The following is an 18,977-nucleotide window of genomic DNA, read 5'->3' as shown; positions in this document are numbered from 1 at the left end:
CAGATCAGACTGGAAGCCAGCAATGATAGGATTTTGGCGGCTGCTGGGAGTGCCCCGGGGGGAGCAGGGTGGCAGCCTGTAACTCTGCTCTCCTCCCTCCTCGCACCCCTTTTTCTGAAGCTACTAAATAAACTAAAACCAAACCAACCAGAGGAAGAAGCCAACACACCGGGAAAACTTGAAAACGTCTTTGTTTCGGAGAAATTCAGCAGAAAAGCTCTGACATCACCAAGTCATGGCTGGGGTGTAAGCTTCGCGGCGGGGAAGGTGCTGGGGACGGGGTGGGTACCGAGGAAGAGGAGGGTATTTCTGTCGTGTGCTGTGCCTTGTCTCGGAAGTCCTGTTCCACACCATAAATGAGCTGGCGCTGCCGCTCTTTGAAATTCAAGTGGCCGTGGGTCCTCCTGGGGCTTTGGCTGTGGCTAAGTCAGGTTCATCGCTTTGAATTTAGGCCAGGTCCTCCATGGTCAGGTGGCCCCAGCATCTGACATCTTTCCCATGCCTGCATCCTGGAGTCACGCAGGCTGCTGCCACTCTTCCTGCCATGTATTTATTTCTTTGTTATTTCTCTTTTCCTATTTTAGACTGATGTATTTTCCTGCGCCAAACATTTTGTTTAGGGCTCCATATTTCTCCTACGGTTTGACAAGAGAAACGTCAGCTTGTGCGCTTTGGGTAGCGTTTTGTGAGGTCCCGAGCTCACGCAGAATAAAAGGCTGGCATGTAAATCCAGGCCTTAACGCAGAAATAAAGGTTTTATTCTAATGCGTGTGTTAGCAGTGCTCTACTGGCCTGCAGCCTTAGCCAGTGTTTCAGTTTGCTTTGTAAATGCTATTTGCAGCGTTGCCCGACAGGTCCCCCTTTGCGTGGTGCACAAGGGGGTTCTTTGCGCTGTTGCCGGCTTCGTCGGTGTTTCTTTCCCACCACCGTACGAATGAGTAATACGTCTAGATTTCCATCGTCTCCTTGGGTTGATTTCTAATGTGCTTTTAGAAACGGAGAAACCTGCGGCAGCCAGTGCCCCGGGAGTCTCGAAAAAGGCAGTTGCCCATGGGAACCGGTGTTGGCTCCGGGCGCTGGCATCGGTCATGGGCTGAGCTATCTGCTGGCGTGAGGGTGGCTCTGGAGATGTTACCGGGCTTTACACGTGCAAAGACAATTAAAAAGAAAAAAAATCTGATGTGAAAAAAATGAGATTTGATTTGCTTAGGAATCATTTCTTAGGCAGGTCGGGGCGTGCGGCGCATCCTGCTCAGCCCTGTGTGTTCGCTCGGGACCTGCGCCGGGTGCGTGCATCAGGCTTGATTGACTCTCTGCTGCTTTGGTGACGCCAGGTCTGTGCGTGTTTCTTGGTGGGGGGGTCTGTTAGAAAGACCCCTGTGGTGGGGAGGTGCTGCCGTCGCTGCGGGTCAGGCTGGCTGCCCCGGGGATGGACCAGGCAAGGCTGGCTGGCCTCTGCCGCTCCCAGGGCCTCACCAAGCACTGAACCAGAGAAATAGTCCATAAATTCACAAGCTTAAAATATGACGTGCTCATTAAAAAAAAAAAAAAAAAGAAAAGAAAAAAAAGAGGTATTTTATTAGGTTTCGGGTTTTTTATATCTTCAGGGTTTTGTAGGCTTTTGTGGCATGTAGAAATACCAGACTGTCATCATCTTTTTCATTAAAGTGAATACAGATTCTCATGGCAGAATATAACCCCAAGAGACGGGCCTTGGAGAAAACCTCAAATGCCACGAAACCCACCGTGGAGCGCTGGCAGAGTTGGAGAGCTGCTGGCCTGGCCCCTCGCCCGTGGCTGCCGCGCCGGAGGGACGCTGCAGCGTGGTACGACAGAGGAACCTCAGTTCGTGTGGCCAAGCACACTGACCCTGCACCCCAAATCACGTACAATAAAATAAAATAAAGCCTGCATTATAGAGCGCTGAGGCTGAAGGCTGCCTCGTTTAGATAGAGATCAAAAAAACCCCTTTGCAAAGTAGGTGGAAAGCACTTGGTGTGCTAAACCTCCGGGAAGCATCACCAGAGGGAGGGCAAGGTCCATCTCATCCCTAAATTTGCAGGGACTTGTTCCAAGTGTCTTGTGCTGGCCGCTCTGCGCTGGAAGGATGCTGTGCTTCAGAGGGACTTTCAGAAGAGATTTATTCTGACCTTTACAGTAAAATAAAGGTTCGTGAAATAATTCTGGCATCTTGAGATTTCTGTGAATCTGGAAGCCACCTCCATACCCCGGCCCAAGAGCCCCATGGCTGTGAGCACTGGTTTGACAGGGAGGATGCTCAGAGTGCTTTCATTGAATTTCACTGGGAATTTAGGTTTTTATCTACCGGCTTGGTAACCAGCGGTGCGTGGGAGCTGAGCTCTGACAGAAAGAGGTGAGGGTTCCTCGCCCAACGGAGTATTGCCCCAACAGCGTTGGGAGGGTTTTTCATTGACTCAGGCGAGCATTACACATGCACGGTAGAGTTAAATTCAGCTGCTTGCTTGTCCATAAGCAATCAGCGTGTGCTTAAAGCGCATAAAACTTGATGTGTCCTATTTCCTCGCCATGCTTAAGAAGGACTTGAGCGCTGCCGTCCCCGGCCGGCATGTTCCCCACGGCGCTGGGCCCACGGCCACACGTGCTCCTGCCGCAGGGACACCCCAGCTGACCTGCTCCAGATACGCCCGTTCTGAGCTTTCCCTTCACGCTATCAAAAGACAAGCGGGCTGCGGTGGCCGTGGCCGCCTGTCCCCCACGCCAGCGTTGCCGTGGGCTGCTGGAGGAGCCGCAGGGCCGGCTGTGGCCATGGAGGCCAGTTTCCTACTGATGCGATCTGACGTGCGAGGAGTCCTTGGCCAACGTGGAGCGTACCTGGCAGCGTAGCCCCGGTCACTGCTTTTTTGTTTGTTTAAACCCTCTGCGTGCAATAGATGGGGGGGCTGTTTCAAGCGGCGGCCGGTTGCCGGAGGGACAGTTGCGGGTGCCTGCCGGGCGGCCCGGTGCAGGCAGCGGTGCTGCCCGTCTGCCCGCGGCAGCCTTTTGCGTCAGGTGGGGATGGGGCTGAACACCAAAGGGTTTGGTCCCTGCGCTGTTTTTGATATCCAGAGTTTAAATTGGCCTTTTCTTTGCTAGTGGGGGGATGCCCCTCCCAGGGGTGCAGGCTTGGGTCTGATCCTGGCCACTGAGGAAGGCACCCAAATACTCCTCCAGCCACAGTCGCAGGGGTGCAGGGGGTCCCAGCCGCGCTTCTTAACCAGGTTTGCTTTTCTCCCGTTGCCTTGAATGAGGCGGCTGCTGGGAACGGGGTTTTCACTGCAGGCTGAGACCAGCTCCGTGGGCTCTGCTCAGGGGCTGCCCGCCGATGCTGGTGCCGGAGCATCCCCGCTCGGAGGGCAGGGCAGAGGGGAGCTGGCCTGAAACCTGGAACAGGGGATAAAACATGTTAAAAAATGTGGGTGAAAAGTGCGAAATAGATTTTTGGTAAATTGTGTTGCTTCCTACCCTTAGGGGTGACTTTGATGTCAGTTTGCAGAGGACTGGCTTGCATGTAGCGTGCATTCGGCAGATTGCAGGCTCAGCCCCCCTGGTCCCAGCCCGGAGCTCCTGGCCACCACATCCTTCCTCACGGGCTATGGGATTTTTTTTTTTTTTTTCCCCCCAGATTTATTGTGTGAGTATCCATCCCCACGGCCAGGAGAGGAAATTAATTTGGTAACAGCAGGAAAGGACACAATGAGTCAGTGCTGGAGCGGAACTAAAAATAATGAAATATCCAGAGAACGACTTTGTTTCGTTTGGGAATTATAGTTACAAAGCAATGTCCTGGGACAAGAATGGAATTAAGCAACGCTGTTTATTATTACTGTTTTTTCCTGAAACTTCAGAGTAATGCTGTGATGCAAAATTTGTATGTTGTTAGAGCTGGTAACCTAACTAGAATATGCATTTTAGGTGAAATGCTGTCAGCATGACTTGGATATATCATTTAAACAGGTAAACTTCGTAGGGCTATTAAAATTATTCATCTCGCATGCAGCATAGTTACGTCGCACCAGAAACCAGTACTTTTGTTGCTGGCATGCCACGTTTTGAGGACCACTGAGAAATTGTGGCAAAAATTCCATCCTTCGAAGGGTTCTCTGTAGAAATGCCTGCCCCGAGCCCGTGATCTCCGCCTCTGGCTGCCCACCCGTGGCTGATCCGGAGCAAACGTTGCACGCCGTGACGGGTGCGACAGAGGTGGGCTCTCAGCTTGGACCCCCGAGCAGGAGTGGCGCAGGGGTCCCCAGGCTCTGCAAGCCCACAAGGCGGGTGGCAGGTTAAGGCTGGGTGCCTTTCTGAGCTCTTGCTTAATTCCCAGGGACTTTTTTTTGCACCTTAAGAAGCTGGTTTAGCCAAGAAATAGCTTCCTGGGGTACTTTCTGGTGGGTTTTTTGCCTAAAGAGTGGATCCTTCATCTTGCAGCCGGCGTTGCTGGGACCACCCATCCTCGAGCGGCCGTGCGAGGGCTGCGGACCGCTCCGGCTCTGCCCGGACTCGCAGCCCCAGCTGTGAGCAGCTCTTCCGACCGCTGGGATTTCATTAGGGTAACTGCCACGGAGAAAACCCCGGGAGAAAGCCCCTTCCTCCTGCCCCCTCTGGCTGTGACTACGCCGCCGGGCTTGGATTTTGACATCAGACACCGGGTTTTTTCCTGCCCTTGTGCAGCCGGCGAGGGCTCGGGGCTATTTTTATCCGGCGCTGGCAGTGGCTGGAGGAGGACGCGGCTTCCCTGGCCCGTGCAGCCCTCGCCTCCCTCTCTTCAGCTGGCCGGGGCTCCGGCGCTGGCGTTGACTTTATTAGGGAAAAGCAAGGTGCTCCGGAGTGGCCGGGAGGCGAGAGGGGCCGGGGGAGCGTCCCGGCCGGGGGGCGGTGGGCCGCCGCAGGTCTCGGCTCCGGGGACGAGCGCTTGATCCCGTGGTGCCGATTAAAGAACGGAGGAAGGACTGAGATGCCCTGGTGGGAGCGTTTGACCGGCCACGTGAGGACCCGGGAGTGAAGGAGATGAGCCGGGAGGGTGATGGCATGGGTGACGTCATCAGGAAAGCAGCTGCGCCGGCCGGGGAGGGGAGTTATAAAAAGGTAAGGGACAAAAAGGAGCCTTTTGTCTGCCGACAGTCGCCCTCGTGGCAGGAGGGGGACGGGTCGAAATGCCCAGCGGCGTCCCCAGGGCGCTGGGTTTCGGGTGCCGGAGCAGGGGAGCACGCGGCGGTGTGTAACGCGCCGGCGCGGGGCGGCAAACCTGCCTCCCTCTGCCCTTCGTATCACTTTCTGATAAAGAAAGTGCAAAGGGATGGTTCCAGACGCATTCTCGTACCTCGAGACCCCTGGGTTTTGAGACAGTTTGCCACGTGGCTTGAGATAAGCAAGTTTGGCTTGGTTTTGCGTTTGCCAGCAAATCCCCCGTGAAGAAAAAGGACATGAAAACAGATGCCCCGCGGTTACGATTTCTGTTTGTAAATCCAAGAATAGCCCTTGTACTCTACGGAGATAAAATAAGGCACTGCCTATGGGTCTGGAACTTTAAATATAGTAATTGTCCATGGCTGGTAATGACAGACCTCGGCAAAAATAGCCTCGGTGGCCTGGCCGGGGCCTGGCGCTGCCGGTCGGGGCCAGGCGCGGGCCGTAGCCCCGCTCCGGTGCATGGCCCCGGCACCCAGCCTCCACCCGCCCGGCTGCCTTTTCACCCCCGGCATCGCACAGCGGTGGCCCTGCCGGCTGGGACGGGGTCCCGCCGAAGCGCTGCTGACGCCTGTCGTTACGTCCGTAATTCGCCGCGTAATCCCGCTCCGCGGACCGGCAGCGCCTCGGCAAGGCACGCCTGGTGTTGGTGCGGGTTTGGTACCCGCCGGTGCGGCGCCAGCGGGGCCGACGGCGGCCATTACCGGGGGCTGCCTGCGTGACCCAAGGCCCCGGAGCGCGGCAAGGAGCCTGGCAAATGGCCGCGACACCTCAGCGCTGAAGAAACCTTCCACGTGGAGTTCTACGTGCTGTTTCGGGTGATGTCTGTGAGGAGTAGGAGCTGCTAGTACGGGTGCCGGCGTGCTAAAGGGCGTGGAGAGGTGAAAAGAGCAGTCCAGCTCTTCTGAGGTGACGTAAGTGCCACAGTAGTGACTTTGCTCAGTTTCCCAGAAAACGGCAGAAATCACCCGCTCTCCATCTTGCATCGAGTCGGTCGGGGTCGGCCTCCAGCACCGGCAGTGTCCCTGCCTGCCCCGGGGATGGCGGTGCGTGGGAAGAAGGCATATATTGGATAAATTCAGGCTTTCAACCAAAAACGGGTTGGGTTTTTTATTTTGGGGTGCCGCAGCGTGTCGGGGACGGGCGGTTAAGAGCATCAGTGGTCGTGTGTCATCTCCCAGCAGTTTGCCTTTGCTGGAACGGTTGTGTAAGTGTTTTACACGTAAGGCGGTCAGGGCCGTAATCTGACGTTGTGTTTTTATTTGTGTCCTTAAACAACGGTAGCTGTCGACCTTCCAAACTGGAAGGTCAAGGGTAAGAAGGAAAACATCTGCCCAAAACTGTTTTGCCTGAAAAATAGAAAGCAGCCTTCTGTTCAAAACAATCATCTGAACCAGGCTTCAGCTGCGCACCGGCCCCCTCTTTCAAAAATACATACATTTTTTGATTTGGTGTCAAAATGCGTGTTTAAATAACACGCTTTTATGTTTTTCTTGCTAGTACCTTTGCATTTTGAGTATTTGATCCATTATTTTTTATATACCAGGTAAGTACATTTGATAGTCGAAAAACCACTTGCAATTTTCCTTCTCAACGTATAGTTTTCAGTACGCAGCTCAGGACGTATACTGCAGCTGTTGGGTGATTTATCTAAAGCCTAAGGTCCGGTTCCCTTAGGTATCATCTATTTCTTAGTAACTGTTCCCTATTTTATAATAACAAATAGGACTCTTGCTTTCTTTATGGTCATTAGCCTGTGTCTGGTTTATCAAATGGGATATTCCGAGCTCGGTCCTGGGAGCGGCGTGATTTAGTATCCTCGGTAACGACCTGCTGGAGAAAACAAATTGCGCGTTGATTAAACGTGCAGATGTCAAACCGGGAGCGGTTGCGTCTCGGTGGGAAATGGAGCAAAATTAAAAAAGAGCCGGAGAGACAGCCCCATCTGAAAGGGGTAAATGTGTGAAAGTCTGCCTGTGTTTGTGTGTGTTTTAAGGCGAAGAAGAGTAGTTTTGGGCACGCGCAGGGTGGGTGGGTGTGCTGCCGAGGGAGGGAGCGGTCCCAGCCGGCGTGGAGGCTGGGATGTGCCGTCCCGGCTGGGCAGGAGGAGGTGGAGATGTGCTTTGGGCTCCCGACTTCTGTCGGAACACAAGGAGAATCAGAAATAGGTAGGAAGATGTGGGAGAGGATCATCTGAGCTGGAAAAACGGAGAGGCTCGATGTCCGTGACTTCATGAAATATTGATGCGCTGAGGGATGCCGCTGGCACGGGGAGACAGCCACGTGCGCCGGGAGACGGGCAGCACGAGGAACCGCCAGGGGCAACTCTGTCCCTGCCTTCAGTCCGTTGAAAAATATCTTTTTTTTACACTTTTGTTATTTTATTGTATATAAATAAATTTATATTGTATATAAATAAATTTATATTGTATATAATCTAGAAAATACTACATTTTTACTTTTTTTTTTCCCACTGTGCTGCCTTCACCAGCAGGGCTGGCTATTTTTTCTTCTAAATCTAACTGCCTCTGTGTGATTGAGGCATCGATTATTGAAACCTGAAAAAAAACAAAGTAGAAAAACATAGCTGGGCGGTCTGGGTAGAACGTGGGAAGCCGGGAGCTGAACCTGAAAACTCGGTTTTCCACTTGAGGCCATGGGCGTTATTTTTAATTTTTTAAATATTTTAAATAAAAAGAGTTAGGTTACAAATGAAGTATGTATTTTGGTAAGGGATTTACAATATAATGGGCATAGTCAGCAGTGGAGTTGGAATTAAATTGTTAGCTATTTTAAGTTAATAATTTGCAGTTTGTTATATCTCACTTCCTTGTATCAAAAGCTTTATTTTTACTTACCTGAAATATGGGAAGCACAGTTACATTAATTAATTAACACTGTGGAAGCAGCCCATGCTTACCTGCTATGTTTTCTTTTGTTGTGTATTCTTGATCGGGTATTATGTGGTATTTTAAAATGAAATGTTTGAGGGCTTCAAAATGTTCCTTCTATCAATAACTTGCCACCTTGTATGAATTTGTTGTCAGCGTTGGCACATAATCCATTAGCGACAGACACCAGGGTAGTACTGATACTAATTTTGGCTCTAGATCTGTGATTTTAATTTATTGCACATTGATTACACCGTCATCTCCATAATCATTGGTTGGTGATTAATTTCAAATCACTTATTTTGTAGTTTGTCGTTATTAAAAAAAAAAACATGCACATAAAAATACATTTTTTAAACTGTGGATAATTTGATGGCAATGTTTAAAAATACATCTCTAAGCACGCTGGCAGAAGAAGGATTGTGTGGTTTTGGAGGCTGCTCAGGGAAGTGGAAGATGCTAATGGTGCAAGTGTGGCCTCGGTGGCTGCATATGGATATAGGTACAGATACATGGGTGCACATCAGACGTGTGTGTACATAGACCTGTATATCTCCTGTGTACATGGAGAGAGAGATGCAGATGGGCTTCCCTGCTGGGATGGGCTACGTGGCCCACCCAAGCGTGGGAGGCAGCAGGGGCGACGCTGGGCGCCGTGAGCATGGCGGTGGGGCTGGTGGGACAGCTCTGCTTCCTGCCCGCTGGCGTGACCGGCGGCTTCATCCTCTCTTGTCTCCCTCCCCTTTCAGGCCCAGAAGAATGAGCGGGAGTCCATCAGGCAGAAGTTGGCTCTGGGCAGTTTCTTCGATGATGGCCCGGGACTTTACACCAGCTGCAGCAAGAGCGGCAAGCCGAGCCTCTCCTCCCGGTAAGCCAGGCAGCCCAGAACCTCCTTGGAGGTGCCTCCAGTGGGATGTCCTGAAACCTGCCCTTCAGAGGACTCCTCACTTTTTGCTTGCAGCTATATTCTTGAATTTTCCTTGTTTTAGAACAACATTTTATGCTCCAAATGCAATAGTTGTCTGTTATGTAAATAATCGTAAGTAATATGCTAAAATATGAGCTTAAACCTGTAGAGAAGAGATATTTGGATGCTCAGAGGATAAAGGAAATGAGATGAGTTTTGCTGAGTTAGGTCTGCTCTCAGTTTTCATTTAGGATCTCTGCCCTGAACTGAGCATTGCCTTTGGACTTGGGCATACCAAGAACGGTGGTGGAAGTATCAGGAAAGCACAACTGGAGTTATTGTCCTGGAAACAGTTGATTAATTTTGTTTTTCAAGGAGTTCTTTACACTGAGCTGCAAAATACTGAGAATTTTGATGCCTGAATGTCTGATTTAATGCCAGATGTGCAGGTGCAGGGCAGGGCTCGAGGATGATCCCATGGTCCCACCACTCCTGGGTCAGGCAGCGTGGTGACGGCTGGTGAAAAAACACAAGTTTGGGAAAGCCCATCTTCCTTCGGTGGCTCAGGAGGTGGCAGCCCACTGGAAATAGCTCTGATGCTGGTAGTTAGCCCTGGTGACAGCAGGGCAGTGGGGAGCAATGAATCTCATGCACAGAAGGTGCCAGAGAATGGAAAAAATGAGCTTTAACATGGCTCCCTGCCTCTCCCCCACGTCTGCGTGCTCTGTTGCGCAGGCTCTGCTCACTGGACACAGCTCCATCCCCGGGGCTGACACATTGCATAGCATGGATACCTCACTCTGATTTTTAAGATTTCTGCATCAAATACACTCTATTCAGCTGCCAGGGAGTAACCCGTGGCACTTGGAAAGCGTCGAACGCCTCCCACACTGGGGGTGAAGATCTACCTGTTGCCATGGTGTGGGAGAAGCAAAAAGTCCTAGAGAAGCATAAAGCCAGGAGGAATACTGTTATTACACCAGAGAGGCACCATTGTGAAATTAAATTGAACTGCAAGTCATCTGAAAGGGAAAACAGTTTTGCTCTGTGTAGTTACAGCTAAACCAGGAGCCGCTATCTTGTAATTATAGCGCGGGTCTAATTAATGCTGCATGGAAGGTTTGGCAGCTGTGCCACGAGAAATTACCAGCTGTACCTGAACACTTTGGCGTTTTGTTAACATTTACAGTCCAGGCAAAGCATTAGTATTGCACGCTGGCTGTTACGGGACCTACGGGAACCTTTGCAGGACCGTTGCCCTCATGCTTGCATAGAAAATAAAAGAGCATAAACTGGTGGGATTCAGGCGTTGGGGTCACGCTCTCAAAAGGCGCGTGAGCCGCAGGCCCACGTTTTGCGCTTGCTCAATTGCGCAATGCAATTTCAAGGCGAGCCAAGGGCGCATCCTGCTCCCCCGGCTGGGTACCTGCATCTGTCCACCACGGCTTAAAAGGTTGTGCAGAATGATAGAGTCATAGAACAGTTTGGGCTGGAAGGGACCTGCCAAGGCCATCTAGTCCAACCCCCTGCCGTGAGCAGGGACATCCCCAACCAGAGCAGGGTGCTCTGAGCCCCGTCCAGCCTGACCTTGGGTGTTTCCAGGGATGGGGCATCCACCACCTCTCTGGGCAACCTGGGCCAGGGGTTCACCACCCTCATCATAAACAATTTCAATTATTAATGCTATCTATTTTATGGTAATAGTGACTAAGACATTCCACTAAAATAACTGGAAAAGAAGAGTTTGCTGTCTGTAAGTGGTGATAGAAGTCCCCCCGCACTGGGAATGAGGAGTAACAGGCAGCAGAGCGTGTGCAGGGGTCTGTCCTGTCTTCAGCAGGTAGCGATGGGGAGATGCACCGAGAAGGCTGGTGGAGTTCACTCCCAAAATCTCTAGTTTCTGAGGTTAATTTTTAATGAATTTGGAAAATGTGCAAAGCCTGAGGAGATTTTATAGGAGACAAAGGGGCCTGACCTCAGTGTCAGGTGGGCGAGCTGTCCTGGGGAGCCCACGGTGCATGGGCTTGGCTGGTGGCCACAGAGCTGCTCCGCACTCTGCGCATCAGCAGGGGCTTTCACCGACACTTTCTTGTCCAAAAACTCTGGTCCTTTGTTTGCTCCCCGAGGCTGATCTGAGCAGAGGGAGCCGTGGGGTCCACCCGGAGCTTGGCGTGCCATGCTCCGCTGGGGACGTCCACCAGTGCCGCCGAAACGCCCGTTACCTGGCTGACTACCTGCCCTTGGGGGTGACTCTTGTCTGCGCGAAAGCTGGGGTGCTCTCAGCTGCAGAAGTGCTTTTCCCTCTCTCAGCCCCTGCCCTGACCCACCGCACCCGGAGAAAATCATTCCGGGGGGGGGGTGTGAATTCGGGTGGTCTTAACCTGTCCAAATAGGGCAATGGCACGGAGGGTCGGCAGGCTTCCGAAAACACAGTAATAGTCTCTTGCGGTACATGAGTGCCTCTTGGCCACAGACAGGCTTATTTATTACCCTTCTGAATAGTTTCAATCATTCACATGTTATTTTATATAATATAATAATATTTTATATAATAATATATGTTGTTTCTCTGTTTTATATACCAATATATTTCTATTTTATATATTTAGATGGAAAATATAAGTATCTTCTTTATCCATTTTATTTATAATATATTTATATATTATCCATTTTATGTAAAATGGATATTGTTTATATGTTTTATTTTATCTAATGTAATAATATAGCCACCCGTGATGACAAAAGTTCTGCAGCGTCTTGGTAATTCTGAAGTTCATCAACAGATGGTGGTAGAAGCATTAGCGTTACCCAGCCGCTGAGTTCCCATTCCCATTTGAACTGCCGCTCAGGAACGGCAGCGCTGGGCAGCAGCGGGAGCTTACCCGTGCCCTGCCGCCGCGGGCTGGGGGTCCCAGCTTGGCGTTTGGGTGGGGGATGTCCGTCTTCTTGGCAAAAAAGTGAAAATGGTTATATTTTCCTGAGGCCGATACAAAATCAGGACTAGAGCATCCTGTCGAAACACGAACGACTCGCTGCTGGCGGCGCTCCCACGTAACCCGCCGGCGCGGCGGGGAGAGCCACGGGTTGCTGGCAGCAGTGCCGGCGCGAGGGGGCTGCGGTGTCACCTCTCCCTTTCCCTCTGCAGATTACAAAGCGGGATGAACCTGCAGATTTGCTTCGTGAATGACAGCGGCAGCGACAAGGACAGTGACGCTGATGACAGCAAGACAGAAACCAGCCTGGACACGCCGTTGTCGCCCATGGTGGGTCTGGGAGCCCATCCCGCAGGGGCTCCCGAGCATGGAAACCATGAGGCCATCCACAATGGAAGCTGATAAAGAGCTGATCCTATTAAAATAGCGCTGCTAAACCCCAGAGCAGCATCTTCAGCTATCAATAAAAGAAATGCGAGAGGTTGAGGGGCAGATAGCAAACCGCCCCGGGCTAGCACAGAGCTGCTGTAGAGCAGATGCCTTCGTGTGAAGGTGTTCCTTCTTCCTTCCTTCCTCCCTTTCTTTTTGGCTCTGATAATTATCAGGGCAGTAATGGATACGAAGTGGTATCAGCTTCTGGCAGCTTTCCTCCCCTTCTCTTTTCCTTTGTGAATATAACACAGAATCCCCAGATGTTTTCCTCCAGCTTAACAAGTTTGTCCCTTCAATACCTATTGATCTGGTTGGCTTCCCTTTCCATTGAAGTGCTCGAGTTGCTATTAATAGTTAAGGGGACCTATCTGGGAATTACTCTGATTTTTAAAGATGATCTTGTGGATTAAAATCTTAAAAAAAATCAGTGCTCTTCACCTTTTCTGTAGAAAAGATACCACTTGTACAAAAATAGGTTAAGCTGACAGCAAACTTCTTTGCTGTGGCTGAGTTGGGGCAACAGGGCTGTAACGGCTGCGTGTCTGCTTCCATAGAGCAAGCAGAGCTCGTCCTACTCTGACAGAGACACGACGGAGGAAGAGTCAGAATCCCTCGATGACATGGATTTCCTCACCAGGCAAAAGAAACTCCAAGCTGAAGCCAAAATGGCCTTGGCTATGGCAAAGCCCATGGCCAAAATGCAAGTTGAGGTGGAAAAGCAGAACAGGAAGAAATCACCAGTAGCAGATCTTGTAAGTGGGGGCCGTGGGATGGCGCGTGGGGGTAACGCCAGCCCTTGTGCTGGTTGCTTTTGCTTGTCGAGATGCAGAGCGGCCGGTGGTCCTTGCTGACGGTGCTTGTAGACGTGCAGAGGAGTAGAGGAGATAGGGACCATCAGTCAGGAGCTGAAGGTTCAACATGGGTCGTCTGATCAGGGCGTTACGGGAGCAGGATGGGTGCAGGGAATGAGATGTGAATCAGCGTGAAGGTTGTTACTGCCTTGAGGCTGGCATGGTGCTGCTCATGCTCTAAGGTGTAGTCTGCTCAGCCCAGCCCATCAGATCCTGTGCTGGAGCGCTCCTGCCTTGGTACAACGCTGCTCGCCATAGCCCTCGCCTCCCTTTGCATCAGCCCACTGCTGATGCTGGTGGATCAGAAGGCTTGGGTCAAGCATTGTGTAGATGTTTCAGCTCTTTTTGGTACTCTCAGTGAAGTTGTTGAGGCAACTTGTGAGAGGGGGAGGCCTCAATGCAAACTACTGCTGCTCAGGAATATACGTATTTGGAAGAAAACATTAAAAAGTTGAAAATTTCTTTTCAGCTGCCACATATGCCTCATATAAGTGAATGCCTGATGAAGAGAAGTTTAAAACCCACTGATCTAAGAGACATGACTATTGGGCAGCTACAAGTGATAGTCAATGATCTCCACTCACAGATAGAAAGTAAGTCGTACTTGTTTAATTATTCTTTGGTATGTCCCATTTAATTGAGAACAGTTCTCCAGGATGCACATCGAAATGTTGGCAAATGTACGGTAACACGAGCATGCAGAAGAGGCACGCCGTGGTAGTTGGAGGTGGAGTTCTCTCCTGTTTGGGCTCTTTTGGCTTTTTTCTTTCCTTCTTTCAGTTTCTCCCAAAGCGCTTACTTGGCTCCGTAAGAGAGGAGGGTTGTAGCATTGTGCCAGCACCCAACACCCCACGTGTAACTCAGAACCTGGTTGGATAAAAGTAGTCTTGGGAAGCCTGCCTGGCCTGGAAGCACCTGCCATTGTGGCTTTATGGCTGCATCTTCATGTGACACTATGCCATGGCATCAAAACCAAAACCCTCTGGTTTAGCAAACATCCCGGGGTAAATCCAGTCTTGCAGCGCTTCAACACGCTTCACAGGTCCTTGCGTTTGCCCTCAGGGATGGTGCCCCAACCACCTCACCAGTCTTTGCCCTCTCCAAAAGATCCAGGGGTTTTTTTTTCCCCCCCCCAAGGGATCTCCATCTTCCAATTAATTAATTAATTAACAGTTTTGGGAGTAGACTTCTCTGGTGGCTGTAGGTCCAAAAAAAAGGTTGGTTGGGAGCTGCTGTGCTGCTCCTTCCCTACTGGCGTTGGTTAATTGGCATCCTTTCTGGAGGCAGCCCTGCTGAGGATGCAGAGCTGTGCCGTTGAGTCATGATTTGTTATTTTGTGCTGCAAAGGCAAAAAAAAAATACGCTCATTAATTTGGCTCACTTCAGAAAGCACTCAAGTATGGGAGCATAAGTGTTAATGTCATTAACACTGAGCTTTCTTCCCAAACTGAAGACGCGTTAAACCAGTACAGCTGTATTTAAGCAGCTCTGGCAGTGAGCAATGGGCAGGTACAGCCTTCAGGGGAGCTCGTGCCGGCAGGTTAATTTTTCACAGGGTTCTTTTTGTTTTCTTCTTCTTCTTCCCTGCTCTTTGACACAAGCCCGAACAAGAATCCAATGTCACAAACATCCCTCTTGCACAGAGGGGCCGGCTTGGACAGTAACCCCAAACCAGGGCGGGTGGGCAGCGTGTTCTGCGCTGCCGCAGGGAATTACAAAGCTCAACTTGAGGCTGCCCGGGCGAGCGGCTCGGCCGCTCTCTGCAGCCTGTTTCTTGCTCAGGGTTATTGCCCACAAAGTGAGTGGAAGCTGAACCAGCGGGATTCCAAGAGCTGAGAAATTCATCTTTATTTTTGTTGCTGCATTGAGCAGTTTCAGGAGGGAGCAAGGGGCTTAACAGTTTATCCTAGAAAACGGGCATCCTTTTCGGGAGATCCCTCCTGGTTCTCCGCACCAGCCTGTGCGTAACGCGGTGGGGAAGGACAATGGACGGGTCCCAAACCGGGGTCCCCCAGCACATCACAAACTCACTCCCTTTCTCCCCGGTGCCAGGCTTGAACGAGGAGCTGGTGCAGCTGCTGCTCATTCGGGACGAACTGCACACGGAGCAGGACGCGATGCTGGTGGACATCGAGGACCTGACCAGGTGACGGTGGCTCCTCGGGGTGTTTCTCTCTCCTTGCAGGTCCCAGCTCACTGTCAGCGGCGCATCGGGGTTTTCTTCTAGCAGAATTTCAGTTAGTAGAGCCTTTGCCATCAAAGGCGGGTAGGAGGTAACGCTGTGGGCTGCAAGGCACGTGTTTCTCTGCCAAGTGCCGAATGAGAAGTGGGGAGCGGGGCTGAGCAGGACGCTGCTCTCCTCCAAAACAAGAAATCAAGGCACTCAGGTTCTGGAGACCGTCAGCGGCTTTCAAGAGCTCCCCAAATGCAGGTGTTGGTGCACGCTCTTGAATTGGTGTTTTCCAAGCCCAAAAAGAGCCTAGGAAGGAGCGATACTGCAAGCTCCCAGTGCATCCAAGGAAAATCCAAGCGGCTCCCCGCATCACCCCACCCCTCTCTCTGGGGTGAGCTACAGCCCATTTGCCTCCACTGCCAGGAAGACTTGACCAACGGGAGAATTTCTGAATCTCTTAAATATTAATGTTCAATAGCCAACAAAACATAAAGCCCTGGAGAATATAGGTGGGTTTCCTACAGGACTCCATCTCCTGGGCAGCAAGGCTTATGAGGTATTTCCCTTTGAGATAATTAGCGATGTGCTGCAGAAACACTAAGAAATATCAAAAGCTGTGGGGGAAAAAAGGCTGAAAAAGATGATAGTGGTTATTGTCAGTGCACAAGGACTGGGGTTTCAGAACCAAAGCACTAAGCTTGCAAAAAATACGGCCTGAATTTGTTTCTATTTTAAACATAGCAGCTGGTTGGGATTTAACGGTGCTCTGCCTGGAAAAAGTTTCCACCAGCTGGGATGGCCGTGAGGGGTTTGGGGAGCAGTTCCCGTGCAGCCCCGAGGACACACAGGCAGGTTGTCACTTCTGAGTCTTGGGAGACGCCGTCGCTGCTCCCCTTAACGAAGGGCAAGGGACAAAAAGGGGGATTTGGGATGGGGGATGGAGCTGGGTCGGCGGGCGGACGCCAATGCCACCTCGCATCTGTTCTGTTTCTGCTCCTGCGCACGGGGAAACGCTTTGCTTCCTAAATGCAGTTAGTGGCGGTTCAGTAAATGAAATTCATCTGGGAGCCGGTCGGCACAGTGGGGGCCTTGGTGCGTGGCGGGGGGCACCAGCTGTCCCCGTCCCCATGTCGCGTGGGGCGAACGCACCGGCCGTCCCTGCAGGAGAGAAGGAAACGACCCCCACTGACCCAAAACCGCGCCGGAGAAGGGTTTCCTCTGCGCGCCCCTTCGCCCAGTCCCGGTCCCCTCTCGCCGGGGAAGGAGCCTGGGCAGAGACTGCACATCCCTCGCTCGGTGCTTGTTTTTTCCTCGGGGAAGCGCTGGTTCTGGTTCGCTGCCGACACGGCGCGGCTGCTGGCCTGGCGCGCAGCCCCGTGCCTGGTTTGGCTTTCCGCCTCCCCTCGGCGCAGTGAATCACGCAGCTTCTCTCCTCCCCCCAGACACGCCGAAAGCCAGCAGAAGCACATGGCAGAGAAGATGCCGGCAAAATGAACCCCGGAGCCCCGGGAGCAGAGCTCGAGCGAGACTTCATTTTGCTTCTGTGTGTGTCCAAGCGCTGATGCCCGCGGCGGCGCACGAGAAAACCAGTGTTAGTCATTGACCATGTCTGAAGCTTTATGTCCGGTGATTGGCCTCTGCTTCTTAATTTATTTTAATTTTTTTACTCGTGCCACTAAATATCAGGCATTTTAATAATATTATTACAAAAAATGTACAGTACTTATAACATTATAAATCACGGGTGAGAAGAGAGGGTAGTTTAACTTTATTTTTGTTTGTTTAGAGATTTTCAGTTGAACGATATTTTACCATTGACTACTTTTTTATTCTTCACTGTAGTTTTAAAATAAAGAAACTGTACTTGACGGTGCTATACAAGTCAAAAAAATACATGCCTGCCTCGTAGTGAAGTTGTAGCTTTCAGTAATATGTACATTTTAATCAGTTTTCAACATTTTGTGAATGTTGACTACCTGACATTCATTTTTAGATGTGCTATTAACATTCGGTTGGATTCAGAGAGTTACCTTGAAAGTTTTATGTATAAATATGTAAAATAAAAATTTAAAAAATTGTTTCATATGATAACGTCTTTTTGTTGCCTAGTGGTTGACTCTGGTGATGCACTAAATGTGCCATTCCTAATTCATCATCACCAGAAAGGGCCTTTTTTTTTGCCAAGCACATGAGATTACGGAGAGAAGGCAGGATTTTTGTAGAGTTATTTATTTGTAAGTTTGTAGTGTATGTATGACACGGACTTAAGAGATTCTTATATAATAACATTCACTGGGCCCTGATTTTGTGACTATTGTTAGAATCAGCAGGCACATACCGTAGATGGGGCTTTTTTTTAATATATATATTTTATTGTTTGGGCTAAATATTTAAGTGACTTACCAATGTCAGAAATAAAAAAGAAATCTATGTTAAAAATCTAAGCAGCATATTAAATGTATTATATATGGTAATTACTCACCTCTCCGCCTTTGGGCTGGGCTCCCCGTTAGCAGCCGCTTTCGTCAGCCTGGATGTGTCGTCTTCCGCACATGCAGGAGGAGGGAGACTGGGAGACTAATAGGTCTGGCTCCATCCCTCATTTATTTGATTTAATGCTGAAACAGCTTGGCCAGCCCCTTCCTAAGGCTGCCCGGCCGCCGCCGGCAGCAGACACGCGCGTCGCGCACACCAGCTTTTTACATTTTAATTCTTTTGTCCTCGGGGGCAAATTTGTCTTCGCAAAGAGTCTGGCTAATGACTTATTCAGGGTATTTTCAGGAAAGCATGAGCTGCATTAAAATTTCATCCTCCCCCCACCAAGAATGTATTTTATAATAAGGCTTTTTTTTTTTTTTTTTTTTCCCACAGAAAGTCCAGGTATAGAAGCGCCAGCCCTCGGCGGAGGTTGGTGGGGCTGGGAGGGGGGTTGGTTTAATTTAGGGTTGTTTTTCCTTTCCCAGGTGTTGCTCCGCGGGGTTTCCAGTGGACGGACTCTGTCCCACAGCCCCGTGGGGGGCCGTGTCCCCTGTCCCTGCGGCAGTGTCCTCGAGCGGGGAGCTGTGACTGCCCCGGCTTTTACTGAAAGGTGCTGGGATGGATTAGGCTGGAGAGCCCTCGCCTGCAGACCAGGGACGATGTAAACTCCTCTTATTTTGCTTTTTTTTTTAATAATCTATGCAGAAAAAGAAAGTCTATATTGGGGGTGGTAGTTCCCCTGTAGCTCTTCGGTTGGCTTGATGCTGTTGCCTGCATGTGGGCAGACCTGCTGGATTTTATCCTTCTGCTCTGCAAAATGCCACGTTTGCAACGCTCTTGAGGCCAAAACCGTCCCCACAGGGTGCAGAGCTGGTGCCTCCGTCAGAAGGTACCGGTGAGGAGGTGCCTGGCCACTGGATTTAAAGCATGAACAGCAAAAGCCCCGAATTGGAAAAGTTTGCCCTCAGATTTACAAAAAAAAAGAAAAGAAAGCTCCTGGGGGACCCCATGCCCTCTGCAGCTGCCCCCAGCATCACCCCTGGCATCGCACCCGGCCAGGGTCCAGCTTTTTGGGCGCCGGGGTGAGGCAGCCTGGTCAGGCTGGAG

At 50.8% G+C, this 18,977-nt stretch overlaps 1 protein-coding gene across 4 annotated transcripts in view; it reads left to right on the top strand.

Annotated features, from left to right (window-relative positions):
- Positions 1–16,886, top strand: part of LOC309408022 (schwannomin-interacting protein 1) — a gene marked incomplete at both ends in the record, with an annotated part of 130,187 nt that extends 113,301 nt beyond the window's left edge. For all 4 annotated transcript variants that reach the window (XM_082003729.1, XM_082003727.1, XM_082003728.1 and 1 more), the window contains 6 exons: positions 8,846–8,964; positions 12,149–12,266; positions 12,923–13,120; positions 13,689–13,812; positions 15,272–15,365; positions 16,835–16,886. In XM_082003729.1, coding sequence (XP_081859855.1) covers positions 8,846–8,964; positions 12,149–12,266; positions 12,923–13,120; positions 13,689–13,812; positions 15,272–15,365; positions 16,835–16,886 — 705 coding nt within the window. The remainder of the gene's footprint in view (positions 1–8,845; positions 8,965–12,148; positions 12,267–12,922; positions 13,121–13,688; positions 13,813–15,271; positions 15,366–16,834) is intronic.
- Positions 16,887–18,977: the final 2,091 nt, after the last annotated feature.

Source organism: Phaethon aethereus (genome assembly GCF_964289735.1).
Source record: "Phaethon aethereus genome assembly, chromosome: 9".
Classification (NCBI taxonomy): Eukaryota; Metazoa; Chordata; class Aves; order Phaethontiformes; family Phaethontidae; genus Phaethon; species Phaethon aethereus.
This window is presented reverse-complemented; position numbering and strand designations above follow the sequence as displayed.